This window comes from Coniophora puteana, assembly GCF_000271625.1.
Source record: "Coniophora puteana RWD-64-598 SS2 unplaced genomic scaffold CONPUscaffold_7, whole genome shotgun sequence".
NCBI lineage: Eukaryota > Fungi > Basidiomycota > Agaricomycetes > Boletales > Coniophoraceae > Coniophora > Coniophora puteana.
Window position 1 is genome coordinate 785,596 of NW_006913059.1, and position 22,674 is coordinate 808,269.

Consider the following 22,674-nt stretch of genomic DNA (forward strand, 5'->3'; position numbering starts at 1 on the left):
GACCCAGGATGGGATCCATGTGGAACCCCAGAGCTGTGTGAACCGCGCGGAATCCGGGAGCAAGATGCCCATCAGCGAACGATTCCAGCGACGCCAGGTGCCTGGAATCCACAAACATGAGGAATGGAGGCTACAGTCATAATAGATGTGTCAACGTGCGCCGAGGCAGTGGGTTTTCTACAAACGCAAAAACTCCGATACCGCAAGAGTTCCGCAAGCGACTACGCCCGGCCGATCGGATCTACGTTGATTTCCTATTCAGTGCCAACAAGGCTATACCAGGCTATACCCCACAGTGTGGTTCGCCGCAAAAGCCGCGTATGTACTCAACGAAGTCTATTTCGAACTCAGCGAACGTCCTCGATCGGGCCCAGGATCGTCCTCCGACGCCCTCCTAACACTGACCGCCCACAACCATCTCTTCCTCCCCTCGTTTTCCCCCCATTGTTCGTGTGCACATGAAGCATCAACCATGAGACCCACAACCTATAAATTCCGCGTTCTAGACGACACCAATTGAGCTTTAGTTGGTCGAAAAAGATGGTCTTGGCCGACGTTTCCCCGGGTGGGGGGAGAGCGCGCCTAGGATGCGACTGACATCGCGTGCGGGGACGTATACTGATGCGTCCCAGTGGGGAAGTCCCCCGCTGGATCGGAAGTACATGGTGGGACCGAATGCCCCGCAAAGGCTTTGCTGTTCGCACGTTCACCACATGGTAGCCTCAGTAGGTCTCAATAGCATCTCATTGGCCTTGGCTTGTAGCAACCGCTCTATTCCCTGCCTCGCGGCAGTGGCTAGCACCGTCGGCGGTCCGTCGCGACCAGCTCGTTGAGACTAAGCTTAAGCTCAAGGTTGACACTAAGGCAAGGCACCGGATGTTGTGGCTCGAAGTACTGACGTATGTATGTCGGCAGCGAACACGAATCATCAAAATGTCATTTTCTACTACACCAATCCTAACGCGGTGCTTACTCTATAGGAAACTGACATAGACACGCGGTGAGCCCATGGCTTTTTCGGCCGGTCACCGCAAGCATACCCCAATTCCCTTCATGAAGTTCTAAAAGCTGATTATGCGTACGCATGTGTGTATGCAGCGTGATCAAGGAGGACAAATTATTTCTATTACAATGGCATAGCTGCGCCCTCATGGTTTCCCTGAGCGCCCGCGTATGTAGGGCGCCGTGCGCTTCGGGGAAGAAATAAATTAGTTGGCGAAAGCCTGGATACCAGTAATCGCCTTTCCAAGGATCAGTGTATGGATGTCCTAGAGCTCCAGGTCAGTTATAGCCTCGTATAATCCAGTGAATAAACACGAACGTAGGTTCCTATGGATCCACAAGGAAGATGGATCATCGTAGTCGCGGAAGTACAAAGTTAAGCCACGGTCCCGATCACGGAGATTGCATTGAGAAGATGCTTACCTTCATAAGTGTTCACTACTTGCAGATTAGCTACATGCCGACCCACATGGTATCTAAGCGTCGATCAGTTCGCAAGGATGATCACTGATGAATAGGGGTTTGCCGCATGATCACTCACTCGTCCGCCGACGCGTTCCCACCAAGAATATCAAGCACGATGCGTGCATGCTGTAGAGCTTTCCCGCAATTGTTTCGCTTCACCATGCTGACCATCTCCGGAGCGAGTTTGCCCTGATCCTTGAGACGTCCAACCTGCAGACTGGCCTGGAGCCCAAGCGCAACCTCCGTTTGGGCGTCAACCAACTTCTTCTGGACAAGTTGGAACGAAGCAAGTGGCCGGTTGAACTGCTTGCGCTCCAAACCATAGTCGCGCGTACGCGCAATGCAGTCTTCGAGTGCGCCCATGGTGCCCCAAGAGATGCCGTAGCGAGCACTGTTCAGGCACGAGAATGCTGCACCCAGCCCCGATCCGTTGGGCAGGACGGCGTCATGCGTAAGCTTCACGGTATCCATGAAGATGGATCCAGTGACTGAAGCCCGCAATGCGACCTTGTTCTTAATCGCCGGCGCTTCCAGGCCCTTCATACCCTGCAGCACTATGTTACCCCTGCCCGTGGTCATGAAGATTTGCGTATGGTCGACACATACCTTCTCAAGGATGAAACCGCGTACTTTGTTGTCCCACTTGCATCGTGCCCATACTACGAAAATGTCTCTGTCGTAAAGTCGCTTATGAGTTTACTTGGAATGTCAGTGAAAATTTGTTTGAACGAACTCACGCGACAGGTGCGTTTGAAATCCAGGTCTTTGCGCCGTTAAGCACAAAACCGCCCTCGGTTTCCTCGGCAGTCGTCTCCATCCCCGCAGGATCCGATCCATGATTTGGCTCTGTCAGACCCTAGTCTCGCCGCAAAGCCATTGGGAATGAGCGAGAGTGGTGTCATTCGCGTTTCCGAACCTCGGGCGTCAGTTTAGCCACGTGATGGCAGAAGCACTGCAACTCACGAAACAGCCGATGATCTCCCCCTTAGCTGCGGACACAAACCACCGTGTCAAATCGTGAGCGGCGTCCCCAAAAAACAGGGCATTGACAGGCGTTGGCAGACGTGTGTGTCAAGGATAAATACGCATCAACCATCCGTTCATTAACCATCATGTCGCGGAAAATGTTCAGTATGTCAGTTGGTGACGTCGTCCCAGGGTCACGAGCGCAGCGGAAGTGTCAATTAGTTGAATGTTGAAAGGCACAGGTGCAAAACCGAGAGGCAAGGCGCACCCAGTCGCGGAAGATACTTTTCTTTCTGAGCTTCCGACCCGAACTCGTTGATGGGATGCATCACGAGCGAAGACTGCACCGACGCTGTCGAGCGGTAGCCCGAGTCCACCCTGTGAGCGCGAACAGTAATCAAATTGTCAGTCAAAGCGTTAATAAACTCTTAAGCGACGACAAGAGAAGGTAGTTAGTGCGTCTTTGAGGGCCCTCCGAGGTCATGTCGGAACATGTTTTAGCAACTCCGTAGCAGTTATGGATCCAACAACTGCGTGTGCCTGACTGGACGGGTATATTGGGCATTGGCGTCGGAAGGAGCTGCTCACCTCTCAATCTCGCGAGCTATGAGTCCGTACGCAACGTTGTTTACGCCCGCGCAGCCATAACCCTTGATGGTCGGGCCCAAAAGTCCGAGCTTGCCCATTTCTGGGAGGATATCGTGATTGAACTCTGCGCGCCAAACATCAACATCGAATATTAGTTATTGAGAAAGATTGATGTAATTCCAGATGTCGGTGCAGCGCCGGCGCTATGGAGATGTGAAGAGACAAGACTAACGTTCTGTGCGCCACCCATCAAGAACGCGGGGCATAAGGTTCTCCTAATGAAATGCTACATCAGCGGGGTCATAGTGATCGTCAAGGGTTCGATGCTTGCTTGGCAATATTCTCTAGCCGTGTCTCTAAATAACGCGTCAATGAGCCATGGTAGCGATTGTTCTGAGACACAGAGACCATACCGGATGGCAATTTCCTCTTCAGACAGCAAGGAGTCGAGATTCAGTGGATCCTGTCCCTCGATATCAGCAATGAGATGTGTTGTTTCGCCGCTGCTGGCGCACCTCTGCATCATACTTGACATACCCGGAGGCTACATCACCTAGTGTTAGCAGTCTAAATGCAGCTAGCTGTGGCCCTCTCACCTTGTCTTGGGACAGACGACGCAAAACCGCGTGCGGGGTTATAGGTTTGCAGGTGGCGGGTGTTCCGGAGAGCGCGCCGCAATATGTTGTTCGGGTACATGTTGATAGCGTTCAGTCAAGCAGCAGAAACGGAGGCGTCGACCTTGTGCAGAGGGTGGTGAAAGAGACGAAGACGTCGACGATGTCGTTTCAACCCGCGGATGTGGGGGTGAAGATCCGGGTCAGTGTTCCGAAATAGCCGAACCGGAGCGGAACATGTGCATGAGACCGCATTCAGAATTGACGCGTTCGTGTCACTTGTACCTGATCCTGGCTAGAAGTACTACCCCAGCCTTGACCTCAGCCCACTCATGCTCGCCTTGGGACGCCTTATAGATCAATCTTTCAATTCAGGCTCACCCTGCGTATGAAATCCTCTCGCACATGTCGTGACGGCAGCGTTGGTGCTAGTACAATCGAGAGAACCCCAAGGATTCAACTGGGTCCTATCTCAGGGTGACTTTGAAAGGCTCGCTAAAGTGGTGGCCTATAGCTGGACTGGGAGCCTTCCTGACGGAGACGCAAACGTGAAACTAGCTATCTGACCTGTGTCATTGTCGAGGACGAGGCTTTGTGCACTTTCCCGGTGCTGGAGATCGAGCCTCGATTTGTCACTGTTGACAAGGTGGTAAAGTAGAAAGATCCACAAATTGGCCTTCAAGATGGCCCAATGCTTTCACATGCACAAGTGGGACGAAGTACTACAAGGTGCCTCGGCACACCACTCCAGAGGTACGTTTACCTCTTCGACTCTTCTGCTTTCCAGAGTTACTTCATTTCAGGCCATTCATCATCGTACACAGCCTTGATGGTCCCTCTTGCACAACTCTTGCACCTTATCTTCGTGATTACTGCATGAACTGATTACCGACATCATCCGTTTCATCTTTACTATTGGCCACGATCATGTTACTATGATTCTAAGGTGAGTACGAGCGAGCACATATGCGTTAGTCAACGCGTCGTATCGACATTGATGCGATTGATATCTGCATTTTCTAGCTTCAAGATAACGTAATTAGCACACACTGCAGGTGAAAGTATTAAGAGATCCCCGCAAGATGTGTGTCAATGGTTATGCACCTCTCCCCAATCATTAACATCGCCGGCTTCAAACTACGGCTCAACCACCGATGGCACGCGAGGTCTCTTGCTCTATCGGACTGCATAGGGCGATACGTGGAGACTATGCATAGGGCAACGTTGGGTATAGCGATCTTTGTTTGTGCCTTCATCGGGTCGGCGATGATTGTCGCGGGCGCTGAAAGGTAATGTCACCGTTGAGCGGGCCGAAGCTGACGGCAAGATGGGTCTCTGCGTCATAATCAAGGCCATCATGAAGTCGGGCGAGAATGTCTATGGACTTGTTGGTGAGCCTTTCTGCTGTGTCAGCTTGGTGGGTACGCGAACTTTCTTCCAGGTGATCAGGAGGGTGGAAAGAACGATGGGTAGGGCAAACCACGAAGTCCTCTCAAGGACATCGTGCTCATGCAAAACAATCCTGACCATTGATATAGGACCTCTGTTGGCTTCGACAAGCTCATTTCACAGGTGTGAGCCAATTGGTCTGATCTGGCGTAAACAACGACGAGTTGCAGATCTGTCGCAATGTTGTATAATAGCTTAGGGAACTGGTTTCTCGTAAGGTCTCCCAAGCCGAGTACAACTGCCGAGTTGCTCTCCGAGCAACGCCGCTGCCACTCAGTATGCACCGGGAACTCAACCACCTCCCCGATTCCTACTACCGGTTCCGGGGCGCGAGCGCGGGCGAATCTGCTGATGCACGCCCTCCATATGCATGCTTGGTCGGTCTGCGAACATTGGTTGTGTCCATTGAATTTAGTCCTGAGATGCGTGCCACACGGACATCGCAAGAAGTCATCTCACTCAACAAAGTTCATAACGCACTTACGGAGGCATCTCCATCAGAAATAACATAGCCTCTCATGGCCATCAACTGTTCGATCCGCGGCTGCTATGTTTTATTTGCCACTCATTTCCTATGTGACCCTTCCATTCGAGGGTTGTTACCATCATCGCTTTCGATATTGCAGCATAGACCAACACTTACGACACTATTGTCTAGAACTCTGATGGACAGCATGGTCTGTTATATTCAGATGAGATTCCTCTAAAACCCACCGTGAACCCAGATCAAACACTGCATGATAGATTGTGATGAGATTGACTACAAAACATCGCAGTGGAACGCTTCAAGTCGTTGATGAGTAAAAGCAAAGACCGGTCCGTGTGATCAGCTCATGACCATTGTGCTTGTTCGCATTCCCGGCGCCGCGGCCCAAGAAGCCGTTCAGAACTCCAAATGCGATGTTACTTTGACCGAGTCTCTTGAATCGTGTATGCATCAGGGGCTCATACACTTCTTTTCTTTCCGCGACCATGTTGCTCTCCATGTCGGTGAACCGGATGCACCCAGCCCTATGTATGTATCATCGATGAACCGTTGTTCATTCCTAGTAAGGAGAGCGGCAGATGGATAAGCAGGAACAACCCGGTATGTCTAATTTCGTCCTCTAACTCCCCTATCATCAGGCTCTCCGACATATTCCGCTCCGCGCATTCCGGATGGACTAGGGCACGTTGCATCGCAATAGATGACAATCCATCTTAGAAATTGCGAGTCATCTCCCTATCTCCTCTCATTTAATCTTCTCATTCTGTTGAGGCCATCTTAGAGGCATCCCCATCCTTTTCTTCCGCTTGGAACACCTAGACAAAGCATCATGCCCCGCTGCGCTATACCCAGCCCCGTAACCACGGACTTCCCAACCATTTCATCTATCGAAACTTTGCCGGACGACGTCCTCCTTGAAGTCATCGAGCAGGTCGTGTGGACTTCAGATGAGCAGAAGTTGACCGATGTTGACTGGCTCAAGCTCGACCGTTCCGTGCCGCTGTCCCGAGGCAGAGACATCCATTCGCTTTCCCTCTCCTCCCGGCGTCTCAATGCCCTTGCAAATACCGTTCTCTACCGCTCTGTCGTACTTCACGACACGCGAGCCGTTTTGCTCTTTGCGCGCACGATACAGGCAGCTCATAACTCTCTTAACACCTCTGTCACGCTCGAGTTCCTCGAATTGGCAGTCAAGCGACTCGCCATGCCCATCCTATCCACTCACTCTCTCCTTACTATCACGGTCTTGGAACATTCCTCGCATAAAGATGCAAACCATTTCGTCTCAATGCATGATATCCGCGACATCGTCTCCACCTGCAGAGGTGCACGCACCGTCGCACTGCCGGCCCGATGGTCCGAGTTCGCGCGCGAGGTCCCATCGTCCTCACTTGCCATCAGGCCTTCCGAGCTTGTTATCAGCACCTTCGCGAACCTTGGCCAGATAGCAGCACGTGGTGTCATACTGCCCCAATGGCAACCTTCTCAACCCTCCACACCGCTCCCCTCTCGCCCTGTTTCTCCTTCCAGACCTGCGCCGACCTTATCATCATCATCATCGCCGGTCTTCGCCAGCATTACCCACCTACGCGTGGCCGAACCCATATCACAATTCGACACCTACGCTTATGTCTCGGAGTCTTATGCCGCATGGCACAATCCCGCTCCGCTTGTGCGCCTCTTCCCTCAGCTTACGCATGTTGCACTGCCCCGTCGTTCCAACGCGAATGAATACAACGATGCGCTATTCCTTGCCGGAGTATCCGAGATCCTGCAATCTTCCCACGTACGCATGCTCGTCGTTGTTATCTTCTCGGCAAGCGAAGCTGCACCCATGGGTGCCGAGCACCCTGTAGCGACGGATGCTTGGAAGCATCTCGACGGGAATGTGCAGGTCGACAGGGACGTGGTGGAAAGCTCAATTTGGCAGGCTGCACAGGAGCTTTGCAAGACCGACCGGCGCGTGTTTGTCGTGCAGGGCAAGTACGGCGCGTGGGCGCGGGAGTGGAGAGGACGTGCCGTCGTCGCGGACCCTCGGGGCCCAGGCGACTGGTGGGACCGAGTGCGAAGGGGAGACACGCGTCTCTAAACCATAGATCTCGCTTCATGTTTTCGCTTTCCACTGTTGCTATCTTAGAACTGGGCTAATCTTCTGATTTCTTGCATGTCTGGATGATATCTACGCTTATAGTTTATTTCCCGTATTTTCATATCTTTCCCTAGTAGATCCATAGACCGCTCTATAGAATATCGTACTGACATAATGACTAGCATGGTAATAATTCAAGCTATCAGTCCACTCGAGGCGTAACACCTGTACCCTAGATTCCTACTTATCGAGTGCGTGTGCTGCACAGTTGGTGCATAAGCCGCAGCATGCGATATACAGTAGAAGTAGCCGGCAAGTACCGCTCTGGTGCTTCGATCGGAGTGCAGCGGGAGCCCTATGAATCAGAACGAGCGGCGCTGTCTTTGCAAGGGATTGTGCCTCGTTTCAATACGGCGATTTCCTAGATATCCCGAAACCTCCGAGTCTGAAAGTAAAGCCGGAGACCAATTAATATTGACGAACTATAGCCTGAGTATCTTGCTGTTTTCCGGTCAACCAGACTTCCTAAAGTACGAACGTCGGGTGCATCCGTATACTGGAGCTTCGAACATGTCGCCTACTCTCTCCTGCAGCGTGTGTTCTATACTAAATTAGCTCATATATGACATAGTCACGGTCGGTCGTTCTTTCACACCCTTTGTCAACATGGTATACGAGAATTCAGCTGGCTAGATAATTTATGAGCCCGTAATGCGTTGGGAGGCATGTTGGGTTTTTGTCTTGCCAGTGGTCGCTCCCTCAAGGCTGTGCAACTCGACGGCGGCAATGCACTGGGAGTTTGCTCGACCAGTTGATGAATGATAGGTTTGACGAGTAAGTACTTACATAGTGCGCGGCAAAGCACTGGCAAGCGGTGCAGTGAGAGCCAGACCTTCGTGATCAGGTTTACCCTATGTCCGGGCCCGCCGCCCGGGAAAATCGGGATACGTGTGGGATAGCTGCTCTTCGTAAAGTTTAAGAGAAAACACATGAGCTCGGCACCGACGCACACCGAGCTACACCGAGGGCAAAGACACACCTGTGTTGTATCCAGGGAAGAAGTCACTCGGAGTTCGAAGATGCAAATCTGACCATGCGCTCCTCCTGATCTATCTGTAGCGTTTACGGCTATGCAGTGCTCTGAGTACAGCATCGATGGTTCTTCTCTACAACAGATTTGTTTTCGTACAATCATATACCCGGCGAGCTCAATATCAATAACGGTCCTCAGACAAGCTGTGATTTTCGCATGGTTCACCTAGGGTTCAATTCTTAATGGACTCGGTTAGAGAGCTAAAAAAATCTCCCCATCAGAGGTTGAAATATTGGAGTGAGGAATCCCAACTACCAACCGCCGCGATCGCGACGGCATTGCCCTATGGAACCCGCGTCCTTCGCCAACTGGTCTCTTCGGGGGACGAGGATCTAGGGGATCTAGGAACCGTAGCGATCTGCGAACGAGACTCAATGTCTACATTGCTTTCTTAGAAACGGGGGCGAAGATGCCTCATGCAGTCAGATCCAACGGGAGGCATAGTGACGTAAGGAAGCAAACTTGACGGAATAGAGGCAAAAGTGAAATGACATGTTGGTGGGCGGCAATAAGAATGGCAAAAGGCAGAAGGGAAGAACAAAAGCCTATCAGGAGTCAGTGAAAGAGGTTCCTGACTAGGGCCTGACGTAAACCGAGACTCCCAAAGACCCTTCTTGTGAATTCTGTACGTTACTCGCACTGATGATGCCCTAGCTGCTTTGAGCTTGTTGTTTCCAATCGGCGAATGGCCTACAATAGCATGTCTAAGATGGTTTGCATGGGGGTCGATAACGATGTTCAAGGGAATATTGTGACAATGGTAGATGATGCTGATCATTGGCAATATAAAGTATACGGTACGTGGGGGAACGGAAGCCCTACGTGATATCACAGCGCCTCCTTATAGTCAGTCGGAAGCGTCAAACAACCTGAGATGAGAAGTTAGCTCTGGCTGAACGAAGCGTGTATATTGAAAAGATCAGAGGTGCAAAAATTTGGCTGTATGCTCTGCCCTTCGTCAACGCCAACTGGCTACGACTGGGGCGGCAAGCGAAATCATCATGGAAAAAATCAAAAGAAATGCTCACCTAGATAGAACTTATACATGTGGGTTGAGAAGGCTACTTGGGTCTACGCAGCACCCTCACGAGACCGTATCTAACCGGATCGAGAACATGCCTCGAGAAGGTGGGTGCAAACCAGAGAGATAGTCCGATGCGGGCAGGTAAGAGTGCCTATTGGATGGCTTAGCGATTAGTCTTGATGTTATTAAAAGGAGTAGGGAAGACTGTACCTTAGTAGCACCATAGGCGAATACGGCATTCGCAACATCGCCAGCGAGTCGACCTTTCATCTCTGCTCGTGTCGCGTCATCTAGCGGAGTAGCAGGCTCGCCATGTGGACGCTGTTCGAAGCCAAATAGGCCGTATCGGCGACCAACACGATATGTCCATTGTTCGCCCTCGTCCATCCATTCGTGCATTTGACTGAGAAACCAATTCTTCTTGACTTGGTTAACATCTGCTTTCGCAGATGCTACGGCTATCGTGTCGACGATGTGCTCGCCAACGCCAAGGGAGCGAGCACCATAGAATATGCCGATAATCGGAAGGATAGCAGTGACTTCATGTAGAATTCCAAAGGAAACTATGAGAGAAGGTAGGGGAGTGCCAGTACGCGCTGACAATGCTTTGAGCGCATTGCGATATGGTGCAAATCTGCTGGAGGACGCGTTGGAAGGAGTAGAAGAGGACGACATCCTCCAAGCCAGCAGAAGAGCAAATTTAAAGCTGGCGGAGTTCGAAAAGATGATATTCGTGAATTTACGAAAAAGGAAAATAAATCGCAATTTCTCCAGACGTTCCGGGCACAGTCGCGTCTACTGGGTCTCGCTCTCGTTCTCTCTCAATGCTCCCCGCAACGCGCAGACAGGCGACTCGCCGTCTTGCATATGCTTCACAGCGTCGCGCATACGCAGCTGTAGACACCTCAGAGGCTGCTCCAGGAGATGTTCCACCCCGCGTAGCAGAAGCCGAAACACGCCCAGCAAAACCGAGACCGGTGGATCGCAGGCGCCGCCCTACTATTTACATTCGTGCCTCGGGGCGCATGCACGAAATGAACATGGCCGACGCGTTCTCCGTCATTCGCGCCATTGAGCGAAAGTTTGGCCCATTGCGGGAATACCAGTTCCTCCGAGTATGCCTACTCTCTGTTGTCATTCATATGATTTTAAACCGTTTGTCTTGCATCAGGATTCAGAACAACCGACGGCGTATCAATCTGCTATATTCGCCGAGTTTCTCTCCCAAGAGTCAATGGACCGCGTCAAGGTGACTGGAGGGCGGGTATCTCTCAAGGTGCCCCTTTCTGCTCCGGAGGATGTGACCGGACCTGGAGTTGGACTTGAACAACTCAAGGACTTGTTGGAACCTCAAAACATGCAGACATCAAATATAGCGTCGTCCGAGAGAACTGAGAGGGTTCACGAACTCGATGTGGTTATTGAGCCGACTGGTATGTTTATACTTTGGTATATGCTTCGGTTCCTACTTAACGTGTGCGCCTTTGGGAAGCTCGTGAGCATCCCTTCCACTCAAATGCACCGAAGACATATAGCCAGACATCGTACAAGGCTTTTGGTCAAGCCTTTTATAACTGGGGTGGCTTTGCGCAGCTTACTCCCCTTAACGCTTCTTCTCCTTACACCGAAAGTGGTGCTAACGTCCCTCAACCGCCGAACGCTGACCGCGAATTTATGCGCCAAGCGCTCTCTCGATGGGCAAAAGATCTCGGCCGGCCGGATCCGTCCTTCCCTCCTCCCGTTCCTGTTGAACCAACGTCATCACCCGAGACCGTCGAGGCAACTACCAAAGATGCCGCTGGTATAAGTGAAGCCGAATGGACGCCTATTCCGGATCCGGCGAGTTCTTCCCCTTCAGAGCCTATATCCCTCTCGGATACCCCGCTTTCCAACGATGCCAGGCAGACATGGGAGGCCGGCGCCCAGGTCGAGGGGTCGCAACCGATTGCTAAACCAAAGAAATCAAAGGCATCCAAGAGCTCCCAGCGAGAGCGTTTGCTCGAGGGAGTCAGGGCTAGCGCACGCCTCCAGGCTGAGCAGGCAGCCAACGCTGGCTTTATCGATGAAGACGGTCCCCACTCGGGCTTCTCGCTCACTAGGACGTCTAGTTCTGGATATACTCCAGGTGCGACATTAGGGCAGCAGGATACCCGCGAGTCGGATCAGGTTTGGGATGCAGCGGTGCGTTCGGTGGACCGTAGGAATGTTGCAAGTTCGAGGGTGCAACAGCGGAAAGCCAAAGAAGAGGAGATGCCTGCATCGGCGAAGGACAAGGTGTTTGGTTTCATCAGAGGCTTTTGGTAACCTCTCGGTTGCTCTGTTCTTTGCCATTGGGTCTGCTCTCCCCATAGAGTCATAAATGATAATTTACACGATTAATACATAGATCGCACTGCACCTATTTACGCATACATTGGATGGTCCTTCTGGGTTGACATCGTCGACACTCCCAACCCTTTAAACTACCAGTACGTCCCTGACCTCACTTGTGTCAAAGCGGACAACAATAAGTGTCACGAATCTACAGACATGTTAATTCATGATCAGAGGGCATGGGGCATCATCACATGGAGTATTAGCGAACCCTACTTCAATATTTCAATGCCAAATGCCTGCCTGTTGTCCCCATTGTATGACAAGCCCCAACTCGAAGACGAAACCCTTCTACAGAGATACGGATTATTGCATATCCCCGATCATTCGACTCAATATATTGCGGAGCAGAGCCACAGGGTTTCACGTTTCCGTTAACGAAGAGACGGTTGTTAGATTTTCGGTGATGTGAGGTCAGACCCCCTCGGTAAGGCGCCGACTCGGATCCGGGCCCGAAGAAGGTATCCTCGACGTGCGCATGTACGGGCGCGCGTAAGTCCTGTTCGTTGTCTTAGATCGAGTACAGCTGATGGTCCTATGACCAAGCCGGGTGAGTCACACGTACTTAGACAACCAATAGAGGTAATCATACCTATTCTGCAACATCACCTCGCTACTTGAAGTGTATTCCATGTTGCGAAAGGCCTGTGGGTATTTGAAGTCTGGATATCGGTCAAAAATCTGCACCGACACCATTGGTTCGCACACCATCAGCAAACAATTATGAGGCGAAGATAAAAGCGTCGCTTGCCTTAGTCTGACGGTGTGTAGAGGCCATCTGTACCATTGAACCACGCGTGTAACTGAGCCTAATTGATAGTGGAGTTGCGCATGTCTGCATGACTTCCTTCCTTCCTCTTCTTCTCAATCATGGTCTTGACGCTCTTAATTGCCCCCTCCCTGGCAGTCACTAGTCTGCGTGCGCGGGCAAGATCCATAGTGCTTTCCAGAGACGAATAGTCGGGCTTCTTGGTTCTAAGAGCGGCCTTGGGCTGCTTCGGTGCTAACGACTCCTGCGCTGCATCGGAGGTGTCGATTGGCTTGGGGGTGGGCTCCGTCATTTTCGCAAACTCTTCCCTGAGGTCCGCGAGTAGGTCATCAAGCGTACGAAGAGTTGAGAGGCACTCCTCCATTTCCTCGGTTTTCCGTAGTCGCTTGCATACTTCGCCAGCACATATTTCTATGTGCGAAAACCGCACTGGACCCAGCATGGTGCCCCCGAACCTAGTTGGATAGTGTAAGGAGGCTCCTCTAAGACAGGAGGACTGAGATAGTATCATTTACTTACCATCTGCTGACGATGACAACATTATCCACGATACCCTCACGCCTCATCGTGCTGAGCACGCGTATCCCTGCGCCTTTCTCGCCTCCATCATCGTATCCTTCTGCAAGCTCAAAGTCATCAGGTCCACCTAGCCCATTCTTGCCTGACTTAAGGATCATGCAACGCCACGCAGCAATCTCGTACGCAGGACGTTCGGCATGTATGAAGCGCTTGAGATGCGCGATCGCGTTACGCGCTTCTGTGGGTGACTGCGCGCGAAAGATCGTAGCAGAGAATATTGAGCCACGGTCGCGTATTTCCTGAGATTCTGCAAGAGGCGTGTACTTCTGCGAGGACGACGAGTTCACATATGCATCGAGGGTGTGGGCAGTTGTGGTCATGGACTAAGAGTGTGGGAATATGTGGTGGCTCTGCAAAATTCGAACCTCGATGATATCCTAACCCATTCTAATTTCTAACTATGACCAGTATGACCCTGTACGTGAACTTGACTAGGGCTACGGATCACTTCTCAGCTTTACGGAATAAACTGCAGGCCGCAAAACTCGTCGATATCTCGAGAATCATGCATTTTAAATTAAGGCATGGGCATATTCCTTACTGTACAACCGAGTGTGTACAACAACGCAAACCGCGTCTTAATTTGACATACATATCACTGCAGTGGATCCGTAGTGCGCGACCGGGCCCATCAAGGGTCCAATGTGTATGATAGTGTCGCAACGGTTAACCCGCTCATCCAATCATCTTGGCACGTTCAACATTGCCGCCTTGTCGCTGGAATTCAGCGGACTCTGAGCCCTGCGGCGAAATTGTTGCTGCCCGCTGCATCTGATGATCTCCGCTCAGAAAATTGGAAGAATTCGGGCGCGCTTGCGGGTGCTCGTCGGCCGCCGGGGCACCGTGGCCTGCGTTGGGCCCACTACCCCCTCCGATGTCGTTTGAAGCAGGGCTATATGGATCAACGTTCTACCAAGATGGTTAGCCAGTGGCGTCTGAAGGGACTAAAGGCATGGAGCAAAAAAACTCACGAGTGCTTCCTCCTGTTCGCGGCGCTTTAGCTCGCCGGTGCGCATGTCGTGACCATGCTTAGCGACGTCAGGCTTGCGAAGAAGCTTGCCCTTGATTTCCTCCTGGAAGCCAGCAAACTTGTCACCAAAGTCCTGTATAAAGACTTCATCAGCCACAGCATTCATGGGTAGACATGATGTACAACGATAAAACTTACAATGCCCTTCTTAGACTCAGGTCCAGGGCCATCGAGCTTGCCAGCATGTCGCTGAGGTGGGATGTCCCCTTTGAAGCCGAGCGAACTTTGGCCGTCACGAACAGAGGTAGGCTCCTGGCGGGATGTCAGAGACTGAGTGCTGGATCCAGTGTTCTCGGGAGCGCTTCGGCGCCTAGCGGTTGTTGTAGACATAGTATCTCTTGAAGTGGTGGGGGGAAGTGGTTGCCTCGGAATCTGGGGGAGGCTGAAGTTCTTATCTGCAGAGATTGCGTCCTACATCATAATGAAGCATAGTCTCCGCAGAGATGGTACTTGACCAGGTAGAAGGATCGTGCAACGTCATGTTTTGGCGAAAGTGGTGACTCTGAAGTAAGATAGAGCTTATTTTTATCTGACATGTCGGATGCCAACACTCGGAAGTCGGACTGCGGCTTTCCGATGTTCACACGGTCCGAGATATTCACGAAGGAGAGACGGGTCGCTTGTCTCCACGCACGACGTATGTACTAGTAGAAGTCCAAGTCAGGATGCTTAATCCTGACATCGTCCTTTCCAGCGCTGATTCGTCCGGCATACTGCACCAACACAACACTGTAGCAGACAGTCACCTCTATCATGGGCAAACTCCACCTCAAGCGCACGCCTGTCGAGGAGGCTGAGCGAGCAGCTCGCAAAGCTCGTAAGCGAGCCAAGAAAGAAAAGGCTTCAAGACGGAGACGCGAAGCGCTCTCTACTTCCCCGCCTAGACAGTCCCAGGATTATCCACAATCTAATGGCTTTGCTTTCGGCTTCGATGACGATGACACCTACGGTCCACCACCGCCACCTTCCTCATACAAGATAGACGAGGATGCGGTCCGTGCCGAGATCGAAGAGCAACGCTTCCGGGAGAAGATGTCCCTTGCGTTTGAGGATGACGAGCAGCTGCACCTGCGGGACGAGCACATGAACTCATACGCGCATATCCCATACAGGTGGCGCGACAGGGATATGGAAGATGGTCCTGGGGGAAGCATGGGTAGCGACCCGCGTACGATGGACGACGAAGAATATGCAGAGTGGATGAGAGAAGGCATGTGGAGGTACGTATTCAGTCCACTCGCTTTGAAGTTCATGCAGCTAACTGCCCGCCACTCCACCTATAGGAAGAAACATGCGAAGGAATTCGAGGAGCAGAAGCGCCAAGATTCTGCTCGTGCGGAGAAGCTCAAACGTGAACGCGAGGCACAAGCCGAGACCAACCGTCTACTGCGAGCCGAGGCAGAAAAACGTAAACGGAAAAAGTCGCATCGAAGACTTCAGCAAGAGCACGCACATAGGGAGGAATACGAGCGTTGTTGGGCTCGTTTATTGCATAAGGACCAGGCAGAACCGGCAAAGCTCCTCTCATTTTCGGACGTCCCGTGGCCCATCTTTCCCTCGTTTCCGTCCTCCAAGTCCAAGGAGGAACCTGTTCCGATCACTATGGAGCATCTCACACCGAGTGCCATCGCGGCTTTCATTCTACCCCAACTCGACGATGAATCCACCTCACCTCAGGAGCGCGACAGGAGCCGCAAGGACGCGCTGCGCGACGCGATGCTGAGGTTTCACCCTGACAAGTTCGAGGGGCGCGTTCTGCGTCAGGTAGTTGAAGCCGATCAAGACCCAGTGCGCGAGGCCGTCGGTGTAATCGTGCGTGCGGTGCGAGGACTTATGGAGGGCAATTGACTTAAGGCCCTGTACGGTTGGTATCTTCCATATCAGCATGTCCCCAAGTGAAGCCATTTGGCACTACTTCGCCTTGACCGACTTGTATTTATTTTTAATAGCGCGGAACTGAAATAAGATCATGCTCATGCACCAAACCATCCGGCGCTCCATGACACTCTCATGATCAATACCAACGCTCCCTTTCATGTGTAAGATCATTCTAACAGGGGATCCGAGATATGACCGGGTTGATCTACAACGACGCCGATGAAGACATTATCCCGGCGCATGGTACTTCAGCATACGACCCTTTTATGGCGTGGCTTTAGTTTCAAGCCTCCAATACCTTGTCATAGTTGAGTGTTATCAGAACTGTGAATCGCCAGTGGGTACTCCACTCGAGAACTCTCGTTTTAAGGCGGATTCGTCTGACATGACTGACCGGTGTTTGGTCCCAGGTTATTCTGCAACCATCCTGTGCTGTGGGAGGACGGTGTGTGTATCTGTCTCTTCGCCAGGTTTAGACACCAATCATAAGTGTATCCAGTGTGAGTTGTCTCCTGCGCGTAAAATGTCACTGATGATCACTGCCCTGACCTCCTTTTTTGTCGTCACCCAATAGGGTTCCGAGCGGACCCTCCATACTCTTTGTCATTGCAGGAGTTTTTAAGTATCAAATTATTTTTTGAAAAAAAAAATAATGTTTGACCTTCGCTCGTTGTACAGCGTTTCAAGGTCAACAGGCGAGACAAGGACGGCATCAAGGACATCTTTGAGGGTATGCATAGACCACCTCACACATACTACAGGCGCTAGACATAAACTCTTGGACAGCGGGACGACCGAATCAACTGGTATCGGTAGTGTTATCCCGCTCCCATTGAATTGCCATGATCGGAGCGTATACCTGGGATTCATGTCTATTCCGAGGCCCTCTCTGTCCACAGCATTCATCAGAGATGAGTCGACGTGAGTCTCTGCCTCCTGGAGGGCTTTGGACTATAAGAGAGCGGAATTGCAGGTCCGTCTTGGGACTGCCTGCTTAGTTCCGGTTTGTATATCCGGCCTCTAGCTTTCCGACACCCCCTCTTAAGCGGAAGGAAACGTTTTAGTGATGAGCCCCTTTAACGTTGGGAAACGTGATGATCAGCCGTGCGTTGTTCCTATGTTTTGCTTTAATCTCAAGGATGTTGATGGGCCGACTGGTGCAGGTCGTCAGATACGATGGAGTGAGTGTCGTACTTGCTGTCCGTCCAGAGAGAAGGAGGCTGAAGGTAGCGACGTGTGCTTTTAGCGAGGGCCCGTTTGTGAGGCTGTTTTCTTAGCCAAACTACGTGCGTCGCTGAGCGGACGTCTGGGCCTATATAGGTGTTTGGATACTCCATGTGCTTTGGGCTGATGGGCGTCCTCTCAGTACAAACATGTGTGTTCAAATAGCTCGCATTTTTTTCTTTGGATATTTTGGTCTAATCTGCCGCAGTCATATATTTTACTCGTTTTCCGAACGACCGACTGTGGATGAAAAGCCTTGGTAATTGATCTTTTTTTATTTATGTTGTTCTCCTTTACCCTTCCTGGTATGTCCTGACCTGTGCGAATTCTTATTCATAGTTACTGTCATCCTACTACTCGAATCGCTCATCACGATATTCGCCTTCCACGGGTTTTGGACAGGGGTGACAACCCATGGGTCGGACTTATCCGCGATTGTTGGTCAAGGAACAGGCGGCCAGTGGCTCGACCCTGATCCACTGTGGTCGTTCGCTGCAATCGCTCCTCTCACCGGAGTTGGTAAGCCATTCTTACTGCTACTTTTACGAATGCGCCAAGGTTAACGAGAGAGCACAAGTATCACTATTGTCACATGGTTTCTTCTGTTGGAGGATATATGTCGTGCGGCAAAACCCGGTCGTACCAACGCTTGTCATATGCGTTTCATTGCTACAAGCAGCAATGGTCTCGTATGGTGGTATCAAGGTGGGGCTCAATACACAGTGCTTTAACCAGATGGAACATATTAATTGTTGAATGGCAGTTTGGCCTTGTGCCAGATATGAAGGCTTCTAACCCCATGCCATTCTACTTGCCGGTGCGGGCCGTTACTATGCCTTTTGCAATCCTTTTGTGACCAGCGACAGATATGGCTCTCTGGAAGTTTAGTATGCGATCTGACGATCACAATATACATGACTATTAGTGTGCGTCACACTTACCTACTAAGTGGATGCGTCTCTAAAAGACAATATCAGCTACTCCAAGGGCGTGCGATGCAGGTCTTCCGAAATACTCGCTCGCTTTCATCAAAGTTGATCAAGTTGAGTATCGAGACAGGGCTTGTAACGACGACGGGGGCTGTTATCGAATTAATTTTGGCAATCCGGTGGAAAGTTACTATGTACCACCTCGCGATGTGAGTGACGTTAGTGGCGATTGCTTATATGGATGTTTGTCTGATCTCTCTCCGGCGGCGGCCTCCACCTCATCACTTTAGGTTCTTCGTGATATCAAAGCTGTAAGCATATCCTTTCTACGGTCGGCACGCAGCGCCCCGTGTGGCAGTATCATGTTGGCATCACACTGATGCTTTGCAATGTACCGCTTGTAGTTACGCAAACTGCGTGGTAGCAACTCTCAACTCACGCCTCATACTCACGAGCAACGTGGACAAGTCCCAAAGCGTCGCCATGTGGCCAGAAGCGGCACCGTCCGGCAGTGGGTCGCGGTCGCGTTCTGGCACACATTCCTTACATTACGAACAACCATGGGATGCGGCGGGTGTGAACGCGAGCGGGCACCGCGATAGGCCGAACATGATTGAAATGCATAACACAGTCGAAGCCAACATTGAACTCTCGAACATAAATCATCAAGAGGTAAGCCTAACTATACTCGCTTGACGAATATCTGACGCTAATCGGGAATATTGTCAGGACGCCGACAGTGGGCCGGACAAGCGCGTGCTATTGGAGGCATGAAGGCATATGGCGACTGGCGGAGCGCAAGAAGACATCGAATTCGAAGGAAGTTCACGGTACTGTATATCTGGTGATGTGTATATACTACACTATACTTATGCCCTAGCACGCGCACTGGCTATATGGACTTTTAGAAAACAGCTTCCTCTTGTTCATATTGGAGTTATAACTGGTTTAAAATTTGTTGCCGACGAGCAAGTCGCGTAGATAGCGTCGAGGACCCCGAGAGATGCTCGAGAAAGGCAGGGTAACTCTTGGTGGTGACAGACGTCGTGCTGCTGGACTCGTACTTAACCAGTCTCCCATAGTCTCCCATGCCAAGATGCCACCGGACAGCACCGGACAGATCTCCGACGACGCCGATATGGACGTTGTCATTTTGTATGGCGTGGATCCGGCTTCAGGCTTCAAGCTTCAAGCTTCAAGCTTCAAGTTTCAAGCCTCTAATTTTTTGTGGCTTCAATGGTGTGCCGGTGAAGCCTAGTACTACTAGAACTTCGAATCACCAAGAAGTATCAAGTTCACCCGGAAGCTCTCGGTTTTACGCCAAGTATGTCTGACATGACTCACCGGTGCTCTAGTCCCAGTGTCCTGTGCTCAAGGGCCATCTACAATCCGGCTCTTCGTCAGGCTTGGACACTAATTGGCTGCACGTAGTATCCACCGTGAGTACATGCTTCTTGTTTATACACCGGGATGGTCACTGATGGTCACCGGTCTGATCTCCTGTGTTCTTCAGTTCTGCATCCACTGCAGGCTGCTGAGCGAGCTGCGTACATGCTCGCCCCGACCGCTAGCAAGGTTGCTTGACCTTAAACTTTTTATGCAGCAATGAATCGGCAAGTAGAACGGAACCAGCGACACGCACTATTAGATGACATTCATGAGCCACCCTATATACACTACAGGCGCTACACATAGACTTTGAGACATCGGGATAGTCCAATCTCGCCTCGAGCATTGTCACTCCGCCCATCGAAACCCCATCATCGGAATCCATGCATACGCCTGGGATTCATGGTTGTTCAGAGCTCTTTTCCGTCCACAGCATTCATCACAGACGGGCAGACGTGAGTCGCTGACTCCCAGAGGGCTATGGGCTATAAGAGAGCGCAATTGCAAGCCCAGCTCGGGGCTGCCTGCTTCCGGTTTCTGGAACCAACCGCTACCTTTCTGACCCGTTCAAGCGAAAGCGGATATTCTAGTGATGAACCTCCTCAATCTCGGGAGACGTGATCAGTTGTGCGTTATTCTTACGTTTTGCTTTACTTGTTGATCCTGGGGACGCTGATGGCGCGGCTTATGCAGGTCGTCAGATGGAGTGACGATAGAGTGAGTGTTATACTACTGCTCGTACATTGAGGAGGCTGATGTCAGCGACGTGCCATTGTAGTGAGGGCCCATTTGTGAGACTATTAAACGTAGCAATGCTGTGTACGTAACTAAACAGATGCCTGGACCTACAAAGGTATTCGGGTATTCTATGTGCTTTGGGCTGATGGGTATCCTTTCGGTGCAAACATGTACGCTCTTTTCTCTTGTATGTTGCCCCGGTCTGACCTTCTACAGTCATATATTTCACCCGTTTTCCAAACGATCGATCATGGATGAAAGCTCTGGGTACCTCATCTCTTCTTTTGCGTTCCTTCTTTCCCTACGTTTTAACATTTACACAATGCACACCCACAGTGACCTTCATCCTGTTACTCGAATTACTCATTTCAACATTTGCCTTCCATGGGTTCTGGACAGGAATCATCCACGGGTCGAGCTTGGCCTCGATTGTTGGTCACGGAACAGGTGGTCAGTGGCTAGATCCTGATCCGCTATGGTCGTTCGCTGCTCTGGCTCCTCTCACCGGCATCGGTAAGTATATATGATGTATAAACTACTGGACATAAAAAGCTAATGAAAAGGTGATAGTATCACTACTATCACATGGCTTCTTTTGCTGGAGGATATATGCCGTACGGCGGAACCCGATTATACCAATGTTCGTCATGTGTGTTTCACTGCTACAAGCGGCTATGGTCTCGTATGGTGGCATCAAGGTGCGGCTTGACACACGATCTTTCAAAGGGATTTATGCTAATTGCTCGCTTTTAATGATAGTTCGGTCTCATACCAGATATGACTGCTCCTGATCCTATACCATTCTACATACCGGTGCGGTCAATTGCAATGCCTTATGCATTGTCCCTCTGACAAACGATAGATATGGCTCGCTGGATGTTTGGTTTGTGATCTTGTGATCACAATATACATGACTATCATTGTACGTTACTATCAGTTACAACCCTAGTTCGCTTCTAAGGGCAGTTTCAGCTACTCCAAGGGCGCACGATGCAGGTCTTTCGTAACACACGCTCGCTCTCAGTGAAGTTGATCAAAATGAGCATTGAAACCGGGCTCGTGACAACGACAGGAGCGGTTATCGAGCTAGTTTTGGCCATCCGATGGAGAGTTACGATGTATCACCTTGCAATGTGGGTAGATCGGATTCGACCATTTGTTCCATGGCTATTTGTCTGATTTCGCCGGCGGCCTTCTCCTTAGGTTCTTTGTAGTATCAAAATTGTAAGCATGACCGTTTTACCATCCACTCCCAGCGTCCCGCGTGGTGGTTTCATGCTGGCATCACGCCGCCCATGCTGACATCATTGTCCAATGGCCCGCTTATAGATACGCAAATTGTGTGGTGGCAACTCTCAATTCACGCCTCATACTCACGAGCAATGTGGACAAGTCCCAAAGCGTTGCCATGTGGCCGGAAGCGGCACCACCCGGTAGCGGGTTGCGATCGCGTTCCGGTACACATTCCTTACATTACGAACAACCTTGGGATGCGGCGGGTGTGAACGCGAGCGGGCACCGCGATAGGCCGAACATGATTGAAATGCATGACACAGTTGAAGCCAACATTGAACTCTCGAACATAAATCATCAAGAGGTAAGCCTAACTATACTCGCTTGACGAATATCTGACGCTAATCGGGAATGTCAGGACGCCGACAGTGGGCCGGACAAGCGCGTGCTATTGGAGGCATGAAGGCGAGTGCAAGAGGACATCGGAAGAAGTTCGCGGCATGTATGGTGATCATAAGCTTGTAGATACTTATGCCTGCGCGCGCTCGCTACGGACTTTGAGACAACTTCCTAGATGAGGTAAGGCCGCGCAGCAGCAAAAGCCCGCTACCGTACGGTGTTACCCCAAATATTTCAAGTCGTGTCCAAAAACATGCGGGAAACACCATCATATCGTATTTAGGCAGGGGTAATAACGTTATTCTAACAAAGGAGTATACGACTAGTTAGCAGCAGATGAACGAGTTGTAACAGAG

The 22,674-nt window shown here is 51.1% G+C and overlaps 8 protein-coding genes across 8 annotated transcripts; 4 read left to right on the forward strand and 4 right to left on the reverse strand.

The window, feature by feature from the left end:
• Positions 1-1,208: 1,208 nt before the first annotated feature.
• Positions 1,209-3,544, reverse strand: CONPUDRAFT_56764 (acyl-CoA dehydrogenase domain-containing protein; the record flags this gene model as incomplete). The annotated part of the gene is made up of 10 exons (XM_007770799.1): positions 1,209-1,268; positions 1,400-1,478; positions 1,544-2,013; positions 2,074-2,140; positions 2,205-2,323; positions 2,431-2,456; positions 2,702-2,811; positions 3,022-3,145; positions 3,254-3,296; positions 3,422-3,544. 10 exons carry the CDS (start codon positions 3,542-3,544, stop codon positions 1,209-1,211), a joined length of 1,221 nt encoding a protein of 406 aa, XP_007768989.1.
• A 2,495-nt stretch (positions 3,545-6,039) lies between these two features.
• Positions 6,040-7,874, forward strand: CONPUDRAFT_137615 (uncharacterized protein). The gene is made up of 2 exons (XM_007771149.1): positions 6,040-6,293; positions 6,353-7,874. Exon 2 carries the CDS (start codon positions 6,401-6,403, stop codon positions 7,658-7,660), a length of 1,260 nt encoding a protein of 419 aa, XP_007769339.1. The 5' UTR covers positions 6,040-6,293; positions 6,353-6,400; the 3' UTR covers positions 7,661-7,874.
• Positions 7,875-9,559: 1,685 nt separating this feature from the next.
• On the reverse strand, positions 9,560-10,452 carry CONPUDRAFT_125142 (uncharacterized protein; the record flags this gene model as incomplete). The annotated part of the gene is made up of 2 exons (XM_007771150.1): positions 9,560-9,928; positions 9,988-10,452. 2 exons carry the CDS (start codon positions 10,450-10,452, stop codon positions 9,815-9,817), a joined length of 579 nt encoding a protein of 192 aa, XP_007769340.1. The 3' UTR covers positions 9,560-9,814.
• A 109-nt stretch (positions 10,453-10,561) lies between these two features.
• CONPUDRAFT_137618 (ribosomal protein S5 domain 2-like protein) lies at positions 10,562-13,818 on the reverse strand (the record flags this gene model as incomplete). Its single annotated transcript, XM_007771151.1, has 6 exons — positions 10,562-10,892; positions 10,949-11,210; positions 11,270-12,685; positions 12,743-12,831; positions 12,902-13,374; positions 13,439-13,818. 2 exons carry the CDS (start codon positions 13,816-13,818, stop codon positions 12,960-12,962), a joined length of 795 nt encoding a protein of 264 aa, XP_007769341.1. The 3' UTR covers positions 10,562-10,892; positions 10,949-11,210; positions 11,270-12,685; positions 12,743-12,831; positions 12,902-12,959.
• Positions 13,819-13,998: 180 nt separating this feature from the next.
• On the reverse strand, positions 13,999-14,858 carry CONPUDRAFT_165920 (uncharacterized protein; the record flags this gene model as incomplete). Its single annotated transcript, XM_007771152.1, has 3 exons — positions 13,999-14,407; positions 14,470-14,601; positions 14,667-14,858. 3 exons carry the CDS (start codon positions 14,856-14,858, stop codon positions 14,174-14,176), a joined length of 558 nt encoding a protein of 185 aa, XP_007769342.1. The 3' UTR covers positions 13,999-14,173.
• A 334-nt stretch (positions 14,859-15,192) lies between these two features.
• On the forward strand, positions 15,193-16,504 carry CONPUDRAFT_137619 (uncharacterized protein). Its single transcript, XM_007771153.1, has 2 exons — positions 15,193-15,748; positions 15,812-16,504. Exons 1-2 carry the CDS (start codon positions 15,282-15,284, stop codon positions 16,374-16,376), a joined length of 1,032 nt encoding a protein of 343 aa, XP_007769343.1. The 5' UTR covers positions 15,193-15,281; the 3' UTR covers positions 16,377-16,504.
• Positions 16,505-19,042: 2,538 nt separating this feature from the next.
• CONPUDRAFT_154421 (uncharacterized protein) lies at positions 19,043-19,333 on the forward strand (the record flags this gene model as incomplete). Its single annotated transcript, XM_007771154.1, has 2 exons — positions 19,043-19,231; positions 19,289-19,333. 2 exons carry the CDS (start codon positions 19,043-19,045, stop codon positions 19,331-19,333), a joined length of 234 nt encoding a protein of 77 aa, XP_007769344.1.
• Positions 19,334-21,016: 1,683 nt separating this feature from the next.
• CONPUDRAFT_137620 (uncharacterized protein) lies at positions 21,017-22,558 on the forward strand. Its single transcript, XM_007771155.1, has 8 exons — positions 21,017-21,199; positions 21,257-21,384; positions 21,446-21,499; positions 21,549-21,608; positions 21,659-21,819; positions 21,890-21,910; positions 22,016-22,283; positions 22,338-22,558. The coding sequence occupies exons 2-8, from the start codon at positions 21,325-21,327 to the stop codon at positions 22,380-22,382; spliced, it is 669 nt and encodes a 222-aa protein (XP_007769345.1). The 5' UTR covers positions 21,017-21,199; positions 21,257-21,324; the 3' UTR covers positions 22,383-22,558.
• The last annotated feature ends 116 nt before the right edge of the window (positions 22,559-22,674 follow it).

Excerpts from the sequence above, each read along its gene's own strand:
- CONPUDRAFT_137615 (XM_007771149.1), top strand. The coding sequence starts at position 6,401 with ATGCCCCGCTGCGCTATACCCAGCCCCGTAACCACGGACTTCCCAACC.
- CONPUDRAFT_137620 (XM_007771155.1), top strand. The coding sequence starts at position 21,325 with ATGTTCGTCATGTGTGTTTCACTGCTACAAGCGGCTATGGTCTCGTAT. Across the intron at positions 21,911-22,015 it reads TTCTTTGTAGTATCAAAATT|ATACGCAAATTGTGTGGTGG; the intron begins GTAAGCATGACC and ends GCCCGCTTATAG. Across the intron at positions 22,284-22,337 it reads CGAACATAAATCATCAAGAG|GACGCCGACAGTGGGCCGGA; the intron begins GTAAGCCTAACT and ends CGGGAATGTCAG.
- CONPUDRAFT_137619 (XM_007771153.1), top strand. The coding sequence starts at position 15,282 with ATGGGCAAACTCCACCTCAAGCGCACGCCTGTCGAGGAGGCTGAGCGA. Across the intron at positions 15,749-15,811 it reads ATGAGAGAAGGCATGTGGAG|GAAGAAACATGCGAAGGAAT; the intron begins GTACGTATTCAG and ends CTCCACCTATAG.